We start from the raw sequence: 18,941 nt of genomic DNA on the forward strand, positions 1-18,941 counted from the left end.
TGTGAGCCAGGAGTAGTGTGTGGCACAAAGTATTTATCTAATCTGGAGTTCCACACTCTAGGCTGAAATATAATAGGCCCAGGCTCAGTATAAGAACGACTAGCACTAGGACAAGCACTAGTACTAGGACTAGCACTAGCACTAGCACTAGGACGAAAGGGAGGCCTAGAAGAACCTTTTCCAATGCAACCTAATTGTTCAAGTTGTCTTTTTTTATTTAACTTCTCTTGTTCCAAAGCCTCTAATGCCATATAACATTTTCTTTTTGCCTTAGTGGTTTGTTTAGTGTGCGGGGTAATATCATGTCCAAGTATGCTTGCAATATGATATATGAATCTATAGATGCCACTTGAGTTCATTTACAAAAGAAACATTTTGTTTGATATTTTGTTCTTCCAAGAAATTCTTCAGTATAAATCCAAGCCTCATCCTTTTTAGGCATTATGGAAAATGAAAGCTAAGGCTGCTGCAATAAGAAAAACTCATTACAAACTTAACTAAAAAAAACAACAAACCCTACATTATTTTTGAGCAAATTGTACAATGTAGAATCAAACAGATGTTTGCAATTTGTTATAAAAAGTTAAAAACATTGTAGGGTTTCCAAGATTGCACCTTGCAATTTAGTAGAAAATTATGTAGAAGCTAAAGGACATTCAAGATTTATAAATTAAAACTTTAAAAAATTGACAAAAGAATGAAAAATACACTAACATACAAAAAAAATCAACACTTAACTCTTGCAAATGAGTTGAGGAGTGTTGCTATTAGCTCCTTAAAGCTCCCAATGCAATCTTATGGCCTTCCCAAACTAATTCTTGATCTCCTTGATGCTCTTCTTTTTTTCTGTTTGCAACCCTATGGTTTCTCTTTTCTCTTCTCCTCTCTCACTTTTCCTCTCTTCTTCTCATACCAAACAACTAGAAGGCCCTTTAGAGTTATAAGAAAGAGGAAAGACAAAATAAAGCATTAAAATAGTGTTTAATTTTTTATGTTTTTAAGTCACAAACTTATGCTTGCCGCGGCCGATTTTTTGAGCCGACTTAATGCGATTTTTGATGAATCGCGATTCATGGCGATTTTGGTGATTTTTGATCCAAAAATTGGCACCGACTCACCATGAATCGCTCAACCTAATTCGGATTGCTGAATCGTCCGAATCACCTGAATTGCGGCGATTCACGTTACTCTAGTTTAAACAAATAGGTTACTATCTGCTGGGCCCTCAAGGTGTGCCCTCTGTAAGGAGGACAAAGAGACAAAAGACCATCTACTAGTGAATTGTGATTACACTAATCAATGTTGGCAATGGTTGAATAATAGGTTAGGATGGAAAACAGCTCTTTCGGATAATATATTAGGTTTGTTTCAATGTTCGCCCAAGAAACAAGGGGAAGACCTGCACAACAATCTATGGAAGACAACACTATAACAACTAATATGGGAGGTGCAGAAGGAAAGGAATAGGGAGATCTTTAAGGAGAAAAGTATGAAGGTTGAACAACTTATTAATAAGATTGAGGCAGCAATTTTAGAGGTTGTTGATAGCAAGAATATGAATGGTAGCACAAAGAAATTAATTTCTTTATGAGATTAGGAATAAATGAACCAGATTCAAAATACCTCTTGTTATTGGAAATAACTGAGAAGAATCAAATAAATTGTGTGAAGAATGTCAATGGGTAGCTCAACAAAAAGATTGGATAAACCAAATTTTTATGGGGCATCAAGAGGAAAGCCAGGTATTGCAGGGATTGGATATTGCATTTGTGACTCGACAGGTAAAACCTTAGCAAAAGTGACTAAACAAATTGGAAATGAAGCTAACAACTACGCAAAGCTCATTGATTTACTAGAAGGATTGTTATTGTGCAAAAGTATGGATAATGTTTCAATAGAAGGGGATTCAGCTTTTTTCATTAATGCCATTAGGAAAAGGGATACCTTGAGTTGGAAATTGAATGGACTAGTTCAAAGTATCATGGAAGTAGTGAGATTATTTAGTCACATAACTAGTAACCATATCTATTGGGAAGGAAATGCGGAGGTTGATAAGCTGGCCAATATGGGGGTAGATGGTATATGCATAGAGAAGGAGCTTGGTTGAAGGGAGTAGATATAGCTCATAGACTACTCATATTTAGCCTTGGGATCACTCAACTTGAATTTTGACCTTCCCTTCTAAGTGTTGATATCTTCCTGTATACATTTGATTTTATATCGATTTATCAATTGCTTGTTTTATGTTTACGTGTGTGTGTGTGTGTGTGTGTGTGAGCTATACACACACCTAAAATTATTAATAAATTTTTTACGTGCCTAGGCCTATTATCAATTTTAAAAAATGAGCCACAACTATATAAATAATAAAATAATTTAATATAAAATTGTTATAATATATATATATATATATATATATATATATATATATATATAATAAAATAAAATAACAATTAATAATCAGATTAAAATATTAAATAACAAAAATTACAAATAATAGAGATATATCATACAATATATTAAATACCAAACATGGTATATAACTCAACATAATATTTCAAATAATAATAGAAGTACAAAACTGATGGGCTCGACTATTAAAAGAAAAGAAGCCACTGTTGACAAGATACATTTATCTAGGTACAAGGAGGGGGGCCAATCGCTGCATTAGGAAGGATGGGTATTGAAGGGTGAAACCACGGCATGAGACATCTACTTCATGATCATAGTTTGAGGAGAAAATATGTCACAACACTTAATGATTAGAGAATTATTCCAACACTCAAAGCCTCGAATAATTAGGCATAGACTATAGTGGGGCTGGAATTCATAAATATGTATGTATGTATTTGCCGAGATGGGCTGTTCTGGGTGCACCTATCATTTTTGATACATTGTGGCATGAACTATAATGAATGAATGATTTTAATAATGTCCGCGAGACCAAAGCAGCTTATGGGGACCCCCTATGTAGCACATGCCCTAAGAATAGGGTGCCAAGGTCTTAAGCACTTTGTAACCTCTTCTTTAGATCTCTTCTTCAACAATGTATTTTGATCACAAGGTTTATTGTTTTATCTAGATGTGATTCTTCAAATAGGGTTCATAAATTGTCCGCTTCTAATATATCCACATAGTTGGAGTGGATGTCATTGTTTAGTGGGCTCTCCTTCAAAGAATGTCGTTCTGTTTTTACCCTGCCCCTGTTGCAAAATAGGCATATCATTTCTTCTCATTTTTCCTTAGGTAACAACCATCTATCTATTTCACACCGCAAATGATTAGAACTAGTACTAAGTTGGGCTATGATCATGTTTGCTCTCCATTTGATATTTGCTGCTATGTATGCTTTTTCCCGATGGTCTCCTGTGGGGTTAAATTCTTTGATATTGTAGGCTTTTTTGCAGGAAGAAAATATTATCTTTTCTTGATTACATCAAACTGTATCACAAGCTGAAGACTTTATTCAGGTGAAGTACAGTTTCTCTTAATTATTTATATATCAAGATTGGCCCTGCTTAAAGCAATCAGCCCTATAGTACAACTGGTGCAAGCACAATGGGAAGTTATTCATTTGTTTCAGAAGTAGCGCTAGGAGATCTTATAACAAAGTAATAGGGAAGTATCAAGTCCCCAATTACAAGGTAACAATTGCAGGAGCTTAAATTGAAGAACTCATACACACAAACCATTAGTATTGTCTGTACAAGTAAGCCTATCAATAGCTTAATACATTTGATGCGGATTGATTAGATGAGGACTTGAGAAAAAACAATAATTAATATGGAGGACTATGATGTTTTGAAATTATATTTGATCTGATGGAAGTGTATAGGTTTGTCACTGGATATATAGAAAATATCGAAGGCTAAGAAAAGAAAGAAACATAAAATATGTTTCAGAGTAATTCGCATGTTACACTATATATATATATATATATATATATGCAGAGTTGTAAGAGTCTACTGCAGAATTATAGAGAGATAAATGCAGAAAAGAGTGGAAGATACAGAAAGAGAATAATAAGTTTATAACAGTACTTTCAGATTAGAGAATAGAAATCAATATTCAGACACAAGCAAGTAAACATTGATCAAGATTAACAGCCAAAAGAGAATCAAATATATAAATAATCACAATAGAATTCACTACTTATGTCCTAAATCAAGAAACCATTAGTTTCAAATAAGAAATTATATCAGATTCAATAAGTGAAATTAAGTCAGCTGGACATTACATATAGTAAGATCCATCTCGTACATCTGCAATTCATTGCATTTATAGTACATTCAATTACATAACACCATGTCCCAATTGATTTTTTTTGTCTAAATGAAGTCTCTTATAATTGAATTTGAAGAAATTGGTCCCAAATCCCATAGGACCGTACAAGGAGACACTATGTTGGAAACACTGATATGATGTATAGAGTCCTCTTTGTATTTAATTCTATGTTCAACTCACATTTTCTTTTGCTTGTATAGGATAAGACTTTCAATGGAAAAATTCCTGGATGCCTTTGATCCCATTGCATCAGCAACTCCGAGGGGACTATTCTGTTTCAAAAATGGAGAGACTGACTCATCTGCTGTGTGTAGTTCATTCGATAGCAGCATTGTTTATTCTTTCTCCTTTTTTAACTATTCAGGTAGAATCATTACTAAATATATGCACACAGGAATCACAATGAACATTTTCTTCTGTCCGTGCAGGAACTCCCTTTTGAGCGTGTTCCAATTTCTATAATGGAGCGTGTGATTGACTTTCTTAATGTATGATTAGCTACCTTTTCTGTAATTACATATTAAACCCAAACTGCAGCAGAACTTTCTATGGCATGATCTTTAAAAGAGTGCCAACATGCATATGATTATATATGAACTTAAATGATAATTTATTTGACATGATATGTGTGTACAATCTTTAACAAGTGTGCTGAAACTTTTATCTAGGAGGTGAGAGATGAGCTGCGAGGTGTTATGGCGGGCGATGCTTTAACACTTAAGAAAGAAGAATTTGGGGGCAAAAGTATGGAAAAGGAAGAATATCCATCAATAGACTGGCAAGAAGACAAAGATAAACATAGTATAACTCCACCTTCTGCAACAGATTCTTTATTTGACCGCTTTAATGGATCTATGGACTTTCAGAAGAAAATTCTGTCACATAGAGTTGATCAGCATAATCCGAATGCTGATGGCGAGGTGGGAACTTACACAAAATATACCTTCAGACCTACTTTATCAGGTTGGCAAAAAAGTGAAGAATGATTTAACAGAAAGTTCCAACGATTTCTTTGTTTCACAAAACTAAGGTGGTTTGCTTTTTGTACTGTTCCATTTGCTAAGATCAAACTCTAATATCTGGAGTAAATTAATCACAATATTAATATATCAAATTTCAACTATGGTGTTGATGTTAAGGATGTTAAGATCCTTAAAATTCATGAATTCAGAAAATTCGGTAAGTTCTATGAACTTCTGTTGGGAGCATAATGGTCAGAAACATTAGATGCAATAAGAGATTGTAAAGTGCTTATTGGATAGTTTGAGAAGGAAAATATTTTATTTATTTACTGTACCACACTGTGATGAATATTTTAGATGTATGATATCTATAACTACTGTACAATTTACCCTGATGATTATCATAGTTTTTTTTTTTTCTAAAATGGCAAAAGGCTATAAGCCTGAAAATATTAATATTAAAAATATGCTGAATACAATAAAGTTTAGACAAACCTGAGTCTGTATAGCCAGATTACAGTGATGATGATCATAAGCATAAAACTAGACCTATACTCTCTTCTGCAACTAAGCATGAATGCAAATCTAAACAAAGACCTATTAGTCATCATCAATAAAATTGATGACAATACCAAAATTATCTAGTCATCATAGACAAAATTGATGATGACCCAGTTAACAGATATGGCTTGTTCATTCTACTATCATGTCATCATCTATCGCAGCAACTGCCAACTCTTCTTCAGCCTGTACATCAGCAGAAGCATCCCCTAACGGTCTCTGGGCAGGAGCAACTGGCACATTATCCAGCAAAAGATGATTATGCTCCAATAAAATAAAATAAACATCGGTCCGAGTTTGAAACATGTCAACCAATTCAGGAGCCAGAGCTCATTGGAACCGATTGACAGCAGCCTTGATGTAGCTAAAGCTCCTTGTCTACAATGCTATCATTAATACTGTCATAAATTGTGGTATAAGGAGGTCCTTCCAGCAAATGGCAGTGTGCAAATAAACCTCCAACATGCACATTCAATTCCCATAAATCATAATTTTTCAATCCAACCTGCAACACATCTTCAGAAACAATTCCTTGTTTGAACACCTTCCTGCAAATTACCATAATATTTTCCACCGACTGAAGTAAGTCAAGAGCATTAGAAAGAAAAATATAAATGATTTGGCTGGGCTATAGGACTCTTCTTGCCATTGAAGCAAGTATTTCTTCACCAATGACGTGGCGGACATTCCTTCGGTATTGGTAGCACTCTGTGGCGAAGATGGCACCTAAATCATCATCTGTAATAAGGGATTCAAATGGAACTTCACATGGCAGGGGCGAGATTTCATGGGTTGTACTTCATTGATTGCCGCAAACAGTTATAGCAGATAACCCAAATTTCTTCCTCACTAACACCTTGTTGTTTGTCCACAATTGAGCCACTACTACTCATCATGCCCAAAATAGGCCAAATCACTTGTTAAGGAAAATGAACCCAGAAAGTGTGTGATGATGGCAGAAGGAATTATGGAGAAAGTGCTGCCATTAACACCACATAATCCCTTCTGCAGATGATTGCACAATTAAAGATGACGGCGAAGTACACTCCATATTATTCAGCACCAGAAGTATTTCTAATACCGATTTATTGTCCTTGCCCACAGGGCCTTACACATACAATGCATGCAGCACATGACACAACAATCATTGGGGGGGAAGCTTCCACAAAAATCAAAATTTGAAATGACACCACTATATTCTCACATTAAAATCTCTTTAATGAGGTACGAAAGTGTTTAATAATGATTTTTAGCTCCCTACCAACTTATCTCCAAAAGATCAAGGAATTAGATATGTAGTGGCACGTGGGCTTGGCACATCACCAAGAATACATGCTGACATAAAAATCTCTACACGGGAAACAACAAAAAATATTTAGACCATTACAACGATATCGGCCATTTAATGTAACTCGTAATGGTAACATAAAATATTAGAATTTCCCTCTCTGCAGTTCAAAATTGAATTCAAAAAACTCAAATCACCAGTCCTTTTGAAGAAGAGCCATAAACCTATGATCCTCCTGTTGGTTCCCAAAACCACAGATTAGAATCCTAGGAAATTGAGTGGCCCCGGGCCCCCCAAAGAATGAACATGAATCCTTTCCTCTATCGAACACTTGGTTTTGATCATGTAACACTGTGGATATCCTGAACAGGGTGTCATATTGTTCCTTAGTAAAATCTGATTCATTAACATATGTTACAAAGAAATCATTGCATAGTATGTGTTTTTCCTTCATCACTTGTTTAAAATTAAATCTTAATCTTACCGTTGCTTCATCAACAAGATCATTTGAAAAGAAATAAATTTCATTGTCATTTGATCCTAAAATATGGTCTCTTGGTTCTCTAATTTGATCAATGCACATGGAAGAAAAATCCTCAAAAGAATTAGGATGAAAATTTAAACACATTTCCCTAAGCATATTCTTAACAAATATTATCATAGAGTCTTTAGGGATACTTACCTTAGTATGCTGCTCATACTTCTTACCCATATCACATGTGTTACTTTTATGAACAATACTTATTGATTGTGCTTCCTCAATGCAATCCTTGGTATTCGACTTTTGTTTTGCTGTTGAGAAGTCATTAAGTGTGTTGTGATCTTTGCTGACTGGAGGATCCCCATGCAGTTGATTTGTTATATCAATATCTAGATCAACTTTCTCTGCTTGGATTTCTTCTAGCACACAATTTTCTTGATCTTTATACTCCAAATGCTGATTTTTCTCCTCTTTGTACTTGTCTGATTTCATATCATCTTCATATATCTGGTATAACTCCTGATCATAGGATGGGCTGAAAAGTATCTCACCTTTTGATTGCTTGTCATAAGTTGTGTCAACTTCAAAATCGTCATTAGGTATGCTATCTTCATCATAGTGCTGATAGGCTTGATTGCATAAAAGATCCTCTCCAAGAAATGAATTTAAGAATATAGAAATCTCAGGAATATCTTTATGAGAACTTTCATCTGAAACCTATTCATATTCATATGTTGTCTCAAATGTACTTTCTTCCTCTTCCTGAATGTTCATATTCTCCTCAAGAAATGTATAAGAGCTATATTCTTCATTCCCTTTTGCCAGTCCATCATATATAGGATCTAAAAATTCTTTGAAATTGTATCCAAATAGATCACTTTTTGTACTCAAACCATAATGCACATCTTCAACAAATATATCATCCTCCCGAGAACTATGTGCTTCTTCTAGTTCGTTGGTTTCTTTCTTGTTAAAGTAAGATGGATTTGACAAGATAAATGAATTTTCTTGCTCATTGAATGTTTCATAGGGCACATTTATTGTCTTATTAGTTTGCTTTTCTTTGTATGTGGGAAGAAAAATTTGACCACCCTTCTCAACATACTTTTGATATTCTGTATCTAACAAGGCCGAAATCTCATCCACACTGAGAGAATCCTCTTCATCATTTCCATTTTCTTCACAATCTAATTCCTTACCCATCTCATCATGATCGGATTCTTCTTCGATTTCTTCTACATTTGGATCTGAAACATCATTATGTTCTTGTATTACTTTAGTATCTTTTGCTTCATCTTTAATAGCTTGATCCCATATCTGAAGAAGAAACTTGGCCACAGGATCCTTTGGCGAGATTCTCAACTTAACAATTTTGTTTAGAAATTCCATGTAAGGAGGTTTGAGGTTTGACAGAATCTCATGATAAGTGTTTATCACCCTCAAAAACAAATGTGCTAAAGTCTCACCCTCGTACCTTTCCAAATCGAAAAAGGTATCAAATGGAGACATGTCAAGATCCTCTTCCATGTTGCAGCGTTGGTCTTCATATTGTTCATAATACATGTCATCTTCCTCACTTGTATCATGAAATTCATATAGGAACCATTGTTCAAACTCTTTCCAAGACGAGATACACTGTGTGGGTAATGATTTGTATGCTTGTCTCCCATTGTTCTTTAATGTTCTGACAAACAACTTCATCACTTGATCTTCCGAACAAATCTCATAATCTTCTATAAATGTGTAGAATGCATCCAAATGTCGAATTGCCAATTCATCCCATTCTCCATGGAACTTTGGTACCAATTGTGAAAACTTTGGAGATAACTTGCTAGGTTCATAATCAAACTTGCTGAAATCCAATGGCCTAATGCCATGTGGAACAAAAGGCTTTCTTTCAAATGATCGATACATTTGAAAGACCATCTACCATTTCCTTTTGAGTCTACTCCCTTAGTAGAGTCACTAATGATTCAGGCACTCCTTTTGTTAAAGTACCAATCAAAATACAATAGAGTTGCCACCTCCAAATGGAGGAAATGAATAATCTTCAAAAATCTGAGTTCTTCCTTCTAGCAGAATATACCTCACCAAAGATCGAATCTATGGAAAAATCTTAAAGAAAAACATACAATGCTTCTACAAGATTCATAAAGCACTTTAAAATTTATAAAAATAATTCCGAGAGTTTGAAATCTTCAAGGAAATTAAATACACTGTAAAAAACTTATCAATTTAGAATTTCAAATATATCAAAATGTTTTAACAAATTAAATAGAACCTAACTCGTAGTAGTCTACAATAAAAAACTCTTAGGGTTTATTTTGCAACGATCCCTAGTAGAATTGCCAATCTGTTGGTTCCTAAAACCGCAAATTGGAATCCTATGAGCCTTGGTTGCTCAATGTTGGGATATCCAATTGTTAAGGCCAACTTAACGGGATTGATCGATGCGATCCAAATCCCCTGCGCTTCTGGCTCTGCAAAACCAAGGCGGGTGTACCTGATCTTGGATAAAACACTTAAATCCAAGATGCTTAAAGAAGATTGGTTAGAATGCAAATGTATTGAAAGTTTCCCAAATGGCAAGAATTATCGAAAACTTCAAACTTGCAAATTACGAATTAAGAATAATAAATGAATATGAGAGTTTTTTAAATAAAAGTGATTATTACAGATGATTGCAACAAATGAATATATTCATTCCCCAATGGAAAAAAAATGAAACAGTTGGCAGCATATGGATTATGAATCAAGAGTAATATAAAGACTAGTGCTTAATTAAATGTGCAATCAGAGTCAATATTATAAGTTCAAACGTACAACTTTATAAAGTTCAATGTATTTAAACTATAAATAGATTAACAATTCAGATGCGATGGATTAATTATACAAACACAATTTTAAACTAGTCTAGAATGCGCTTTAACTCCTTTGATATGAAGACAAACTAGACATAAAGACGGAAATAATTAAATATTTCTCAATACCTATGTTTATCAAGTTTAAAATGCAATAATGACCCAGTCCACTTATCTGAATATTAAAACGTTTATAGAAATTGATAAAAATATTTATAAAGGACACAACTTAATAATATTTTAAATCCTAATGCAAATAAAAATAAAAACGCTTATAGATTGTGCCGGAAATAAAAATTGCACATAGAGACACTCCTTACGGATGATCCAACCAATGCATTTTGATTCCAGAATCACATAAAATTTTATTCAATAATCCACAATCCACAGGCTTGGTTAAAAAATCATTTCTTTACCAATGAAAGAATATAATGCATCAAATGCGTAATATATTGAATACTGTATATATCTTGTCAATTGTTTGGACATCTATATTTATGAATTTTGGAGGGGCATCGGGTGCCTTTACAAGAGATCACATCCCTTCATAAAAAATAACGGAATAATATATCTTAAACCTTGTTTATAATACAAACAGCTGCTTGCTAAATGAATCGCAACTAATATATTTGGATCATAATTAATCATTTCTTTCTTATGGGCAAAAATAAAAGCATGAATTTCTCAGTGAAGAAAATGCATTGCCGTCGTCCTTTTAATTTCTTTAAACTTGTCTACTGTAACAATTTTGCAAGCGTATACACCTCTAATGAGTATCCAGTGCCGACGGGAGACCCTTGACATGCAAAATTCGTGTGTCCTTTTGTGTTCTGAAAATTCTTTATCATTGCCATTGGATATTCCATGATATTCATTTCCCTCAAAAGCGATCAAATTTATGCCTTTTGCTCCATATTGTTTGCACTTTGCATTTGAGCCGGAACTCTTCCATATTTTTATTCATACCTGTGAGAGACATGAAGTATCATTAGATACAGATTAGTAGTATACGACACAAAATTTCTATATATTGGAGCTACATATGAATTGACTGTCTTCCATACTCCTGCATCGATTTGGTTGCTGCTGGGCACAAACTTAACCTTTTATATTATCTTATATTGCTTGCTTCAATCTAGACACATACAATGATTTGCTATTGGGGACCGCCATCAATAATTTCCTATATTCATAGTCCTCTTCTATTTTGCATTAGCTCTCATTATATCGTGCCACAGACTCATGGCAACTATTACTTTGATGCCTTCGATTCTTGCTGTTTTCACTCTCTCTATCATCGTATGTATTATTATCTTTGAAAACTCCATTTTTATTACAATTTAATGCTGCCACTAATCTCCACTCAAACTTTGTGTATACTTTCTTTGTTCCTTATATCTATGGAACTTAACGAAGGAATTAGTTTGTCCTCAGTAACACATTGTTTCTTCTATAATCAATTGTTATTAAAGTCATGATTATCATTGTATATACCATTTTCTTTAGCAATCTGAAAGTTGTGTGTCTACAATGCTCAATATATTTTTTGGAAATTATTGTCAGATTGCAGTGATAGCGTTGCATAGGAGCCTCTGTCATCTTCCCTTGCATACGAACATAAATCTTTGAATCCGTTCTGTCTCCAAATTTATAATTACTCACTCTTCAAGATAAAAAATGGAGATTAGAATTTTGGGCTCCATCACCTCCTTCCATTGATCTGAATCTCTGCTTATTTCAAATCCATCTGCTCCTAAGTTCGCCATATAATCAGCAAGACAATTTCCTTCTCTATAGGTGTGTGATATCTTGAATGCACTGAAAGTATCAACAAGATCCCAAATGCATAAGACAGTATATAAGATTCCAATTTATGGTGCTCCTCTTTTGACAAGTCCTCATGATAATCAGTGAATCTCCCTCAGTATGTAAATTCATAATTTTCAGTTTCTTAGCAACAATCAATCCATTGAGCAACGCTAAGGCTTCAGCTTCATTATTCAAACCCTTCTTTATATAAGTTGAGCTGGCAGCTATAATTTCCTCCTTAAGAATTCCTTATACAAGTAGCTGTTCCAGCCACACTTGGATTACCTCGGGACACTCCATCAAAATTAAGCTTTAAGTATGGAGGATCAGACAGGTTCCATTTAATTTGAGATCTATCAATTTCAATTTTGGCTTGGGTTATAAAGAAAAGCCCCTCGTAGGTAATGAGATGGAAGGCCACTGCTTTAAAACAAAACTATCCCATGATGTAAATACCAGACCCATTTCTTTATGAGTGTGGAGAGAGGATGTGACACACTCGGAAATCAGATCCACAATTTTACCTTTGACTTGATCCATGGATTGGAGCCCTTTCTAAATATCTTCTTATTACGCTCCCACTAAATACTTCATATTAACAATGCAGGGATAATAATCCAGATGTTTGAAAGCTGTGAGTTATGAAATAGAATAGGGCCAAGATTGAAATAACTCCTAAAGAGTATTTGGCAGAGGCAATTGAAGGTTTAACTTAGACATTACAAAAAATTAGAAGAAGATCAGTAGTTTCTGACTTCCACATAAAACACAAAGAAAGGGTTGTGCAATTTGTATTCTGGCCAATCTATTACTTGTGAGAATCATCTTCTTTAGTGCCAGCCAATCAAAGCAACCTGCTTTGGGCAATACTTTAATGTTCATGCAAAAGAAGTACGCTTTGTGTTTTACCACCTGGTTATTTTCTTACTGAAGTACTTTATATCCTGTTTTGACTGAGAATGTTATGTCTTAAGAGGCTGCCCATATAATGTTGTTTGGGGAGTTAATGCAGAAGTGTTCACACTTTAGGAGTATTTTTCAAGTTGTGAAGTTAACTATGATGAATCTGATATAATCTATACATGCAAGGTACAAAGGTAATTACAAGGTTTAATAAGTTTTACATTCAAATTTATAATGACCTTTGGCATTTTTGTCAAAGTGGGAGAAGATGTACAAAGGAGGAGAACATACCCAAAGGGGAAGAATATACTGAATGTTGCATATACCGAAAAACGAAGAATAACTGAGTAAGGGGAAGAATTGTTACTGAAGGAGAGAATATATTGAAAGGGGTTGAATAGACTAAACCTAAACAAGAAATCATAGTCAAAGGGAGAGTAATGTTGAAGAAGTTGAAGTCTTGTTGCTACTAAAGATACAGACCGAGCATCAGCTTGAAGAACCAAAAATGCAAATTTGTGTTTTTGACACTACATACATTTGATTATCTTGTGTAATGTTTTTTAATATATAATCTTGTGTTATGTGTTGCCATTAATGTCAAAGGGGGAGATTGTTAGCCCCAATTGATATTGTAATTGATGATGCTATGAATGTATGTAAAAGAGTCATATCAGTTGTTATATTGTCATTGATGTTAAAGTCTCAATTGGCTAGACATTATGTTAAATTAGGAAAGTACCATATCATTTGATTGATGAAGAGGATTTGAAGAAAGTATAATGAAGATAGAGTTGATATGTAAGGTATTCAATGGGTTGTTGAATGAGTTGGACAATGATCATGTAATATTGGTTTGATTGTTTTACAATCATGTATTGTTGCAATATGTTGAAGATGTCATGCCCAAAACTAGGGCAAAAACACACCAACAATTTTTTTTTAATTTTTTAAAAAATGTAATACAACTATGTTAAACACATACTAGTATTTGAATATGTTGTGGGGAATGATAACAAGATGGGTAAGTTCAAGTCACAAGGTTTAAGTAATAATTAAATTTTGATCACATCACATGAGGATGCAGAGTCGATATTCCAACACACTGTACGGGTTCGAAACCCTAAGTCTTAGTGCTACAGGAACACTTAGTTTGGGTTAATTAAATCGATTGATTAAACCATAGTTTCATGTTTAGGATGATATGATATCATGTTCGGAAAAAAATGATCAATAACATAAATTACACTAGGTTTGATTTGATACCTTTACACTAAATTTATAAAACTAGTTCCATCTTCTAGGTGCACAAATTTGTATTTGTAGGTTAATCTATCAATACCTTGATCCTGATTGTCAGCATAACCCATAGAACTATTTAAAACATTAAATATTCCCCAAAATTCTAATTATGACATTCAATCTATCTTCTAACATAATCCGACTCATCATACCAAATTATCTATCCAAGCCCTCCTCTAAACTCCTAACATTATCAATTTGAACTAATTAAACCCTCAATTAAAGATGTGGTATTACTATAATACAATGATAAAATAATTCCCCTAAATAAATAATATGATTTTCCAATGATACTCTACCATTAGATAAAAATCTGAAAACAAAACACTGACCTCCTAACCTTATACTTTTGTCCCCTACACTTAATATTTATCACTATAATCCCAATACCTAAGAATACCCCAGAAGGAAACATTTAATTTAAAGTCCTAACTAGAGAGTATTATGAGGTATCATATGAATATTCAATACATGAATTTCAAATACTAAAACTAATCCTACTTGCACAAATCAACACTAGACACCCAACTTTATAAACACAACTTAAAACCAATTCTTACTTACCAAACATGGATTTCTACACATAGTAACTAATCCCCTCACCACCATTATTAATACCTGACACTCACTTATAACTCAAAAAATAAAATACTAACGATAAAATTTCCAGACACTCACTTATAAGTCAAAAAATAAAATACTAACGATAAAATTTCCAACTAATACAATTAAAGAAATCACTACCATCTAAGCCTTGATGATAATTCCTAAACTAACCTATACTTAACTATTCAAATTACTAAAGTTCATTAAACTAACTCTAACCACATTACCATTTTTTTTTTCTACAATCATACATTGCTAATCCCCTTACAAGAAACTACTAACAATAATCTAAATACTATCTAACCTTTATTAACTATCCTAGCTACCCCCCCCACACCTACTAATCCCAACACATACCCCCACCCCCTTAAATACCTTTCCTAGACCCCACCTGAAACCTACCATCACTCCAAAAGCTCATGTGAGCCACAGGGGGGGGAGGGGCACGTCAATGTCCTTGGCACGTGGCCCAAGGTTTGCGCACTTGGTGAGGGTGGAGGGTATGCACAAGTGGAAGGGTGGGTCTAAACACAAGCAATCATAAATGTTTTTAATTAGTGTTGACTTCCCCATCAAAATCTGCCATCAATACCAAGACCAATGTCCATGCTTGGGTACAAGAGAATGCGAGGAGGGTGGGACCCATGTATTGCCCATCCTCATAAAGGGAGATGGTACGCCTAATTGAGTGGGGGCAAATTTAAAGGTAATAACTCATTCTTTTTGTTTGCTGACTTGCCACATAACTTACCCTGCAATCAAACCTGTGCCTAATAAAGGTGGAGAATGATATGAAGAGGGAAGTGGGGGGTGGGGACCACGTGGTGTCCCATCACCCCTTCCATGAGTTTTTTTTTTTTTTTTTTTAAATTTCTTTTGTTTAATTGCATTGGGTACTCCCCCTATTTCGAGATGATGATGGGGTATTTAAAAATTGTTTAAATCAACCCTTCCTTTTTCCATTTAAATCTAATGTTAACATTTTTAGGAAGTGGTTTTTATCATTTAATATATGTAGAAGAGTATCTACAAGGATATTCTCTGCATTTTGTGGGGAGATTTCTTTTTTTTGTTCCATACATTTTCCAGCATCTTGTAGATGCAGAATTCGTCCTTTTTATTTGTTAACATATATTTTTCTTTCTCCTTCACTTTATGAGTTTGCTCATGGGATTAAAATAGCACGGGGATTTATATTTTCTCATGAGTTGAGTGGTGATTTAATGTAGTGTTCAAATGGTTCAATAGGGATTTTAATTCTATTGTTAACCCATTGGGTTTGCTAGGTAAGATTAAAGTGCATTAAAGTTGAATGTATGAATTTGAACATTGAATCTTCAACAAGAACTTATAAGAAAACTATTCAAACTAGATTGAAATCTGCTCATGATATGCCATGATACAACTAATGTCAAACCTTATTACTTCCATTATTGGAATTCAAGATTCAAGAGATAATTTATGGAACAATCAAACTTTACTAACTATACTATCTAAATACATTTGAAGATAGGAATTGAATTGAAATCAAATGAAACATTGCCACATAATATATATCTTTCTCATAATAAAAGTTCATTTCTATTATCAAGATATGAATTCACAACCTAGGACCTATTCCATAGATCCTCACCAAGTTACAACTTCATCTTCAATACATGAATGCAAAATATAATAAGAGGTAATACAATGGAGAAGTCTCCAACACAATGACTCAAGAACACCTTCAATGCTCCAATTCCAAAATGGCTCCATCATGAGGCCTGTCCAAAATCTGCAAAATTATACAGAAGTAACCATGGAGTGCTCACCTCCCATCCTAGGTCTTAAAGAGACCACCCACCAAGCTAGGAGAACCAATAACCAATAGGTGACAAACAATTCAACTCTCATAACATGAAAGACAACACAAAAACACCCATCCAAGGCTTGCACAATTGGATTCACATTGAACCCATAACATAGGGGTGAAGGTGGACTACGATGTAGGAGATTGCCGAATGAAAAAACATACAATATTTCTCCAAAGCGAGAATTCACATACAATTTCCATACTTTCTTCTCCTTATCTCCCCCAAAGCAAGATCAATAACATTGGCATACAAGGGCCCATACACCTTGCATTTCTTCCCTTTTCTCACCATTAGAAGAGACTCTACACTTCCATGGAGTCCAACTAACTCCTTCCCCCATACTTGGCCACTTTTTCCCTATCCAAGGGTGAGAAATGCCATTAGACCCTTCACAAAATTCCCTCATTCAAATCAAAAGATGAACACAATAAGCATGAAATCAAAACCCAAATTACCATTCCCTTACATCACAACAACACAAATACATTGATCACATATGCAAGAGAATGAAAAAACATACTAACCTATTTTTAACAAGAACAAAAACTTCCATGGCAATGCTGGAGACCAACCTTCACAAGTGTCATGGTATAATGATGTTTGAGAAGAGCCAAATCCTTCTTTTGCTTCCTTCAATCCAAAACCCTAATGTCCCTAAAAGTAGAGAGTGGGTGAACACCCGCTCACTCCAACAAGGGCCTCTAAAAAGGGCCTCCAAATCCTACCCACCCACCAGCATTAAATTCAAAAATGACCCCTAAGTCCTTTGGCTTTCCTTTCTCCCCTATCATAAATGCAAGATTAGAAAGGAGTGTGGGTTTGGGGAAACGTCAACACTTACTCAATTTTCGCAACACGTGGGAAATGGGATATTAAAAAGGTCACCAAGGCCGCTAGGGGGTTCTAGTAGTGTTAGAAATGTTCCTAACCCATACCCCTAACACTTAGGTACTTGGATTTTGTTAAAATTGGCCCCTAGGACCACTTTTTGGCCTCTAGAAGTGACTAGAAAAAATTGAATTCAAATAATGTATTTGCTGGAACTTTACAAATATCTCCAAATAAAAGGGGTTTAATTAAGTTCCTAATAGGTCAGTTAGGTTTGGGGTTACATTGCCAACCTTAGTAGACATGTCGTTACATATACACGTGACAAGTGTCAAGTGACACTATAAAATAACATTACACAGCATTGACATGCCACTAATTACACAGTGAAATCACCTAATACATACATACAATTTACGGTCATGAATTAAGTCACTTAACAACAAGGTTTGAATATCTTCATTAGATTCAACCTTGGCTTTACAATTTGCACATATGGTTGGTTACTAATTCTCCGATAATTTCCATGGTAATTTTCTTGCACACTCAATTTGAACATTAGTAGCTCGATAAAATCACATGTATATATAAATCAAATTGTATAATCAATTGATTGAACTTTCTACATCCTCATTTTAATAAACTTTTTCAATTCTGCACTTGATAACACATAAGTGATTGCATAATTGAAATAGCATATTATATTCGTCAATTCGAATTAGAATACTGAAATAATCATCATAATGCATTCATATACCTAAACATCATAAACATCATCAATAGAGCATACTGAACTATCTAAATGCATATAGCCTAATCATCAAGGTACCATAAATAACATCATCATCATAAGATGAAACACCTCATAGCATCATTAGTACAAATCAATGTTTAAAGTTTAAACAATCAAACAATGTAGTAAGTCTTAAATCACAAGGTATCAAAACATGAATGTATCAACTGATCTCAATTTCCATTAGGACACCTAAACCATAAAACTTTAATTCCTAGCCATCATCATAATCATCTAAGTCCATAACTATCTATCACCTAGTCATGCAGATGTATCTTAGAAAACACACGCAATGTTTATGATTTAAACCATAATTTCAAGTAACCGAAGCACTCATCCCAAAATAGAAGTTTAACCTCTTGTACATGATACCCTAACAACATTAACACGTTACAATGTACTTATTATAT

The 18,941-nt window shown here is 34.2% G+C and overlaps 1 protein-coding gene across 9 annotated transcripts in view; it reads left to right on the forward strand.

The window, feature by feature from the left end:
- Nucleotides 1-18,941, forward strand: part of LOC149557071 (tRNA/rRNA methyltransferase (SpoU) family protein) — a 332,528-nt gene that overhangs the window by 283,237 nt on the left and 30,350 nt on the right. For 7 of the 9 annotated variants that reach the window (XM_089831747.1, XM_089831751.1, XM_089831752.1 and 4 more), the window contains 3 exons: nt 4,485-4,590; nt 4,713-4,772; nt 4,953-5,247. The exons of the other annotated variants lie outside the window; for them this stretch is intronic. In XM_089831747.1, the coding sequence (XP_089687873.1) occupies nt 4,485-4,590; nt 4,713-4,772; nt 4,953-5,247 (461 nt within the window). The remainder of the gene's footprint in view (nt 1-4,484; nt 4,591-4,712; nt 4,773-4,952; nt 5,248-18,941) is intronic. 9 annotated transcript variants of the gene reach the window in all.

Source organism: Cupressus sempervirens, chromosome 5, assembly GCF_028749045.1.
Source record: "Cupressus sempervirens isolate cs-2001-9-10 chromosome 5, ASM2874904v1, whole genome shotgun sequence".
NCBI lineage: Eukaryota > Viridiplantae > Streptophyta > Pinopsida > Cupressales > Cupressaceae > Cupressus > Cupressus sempervirens.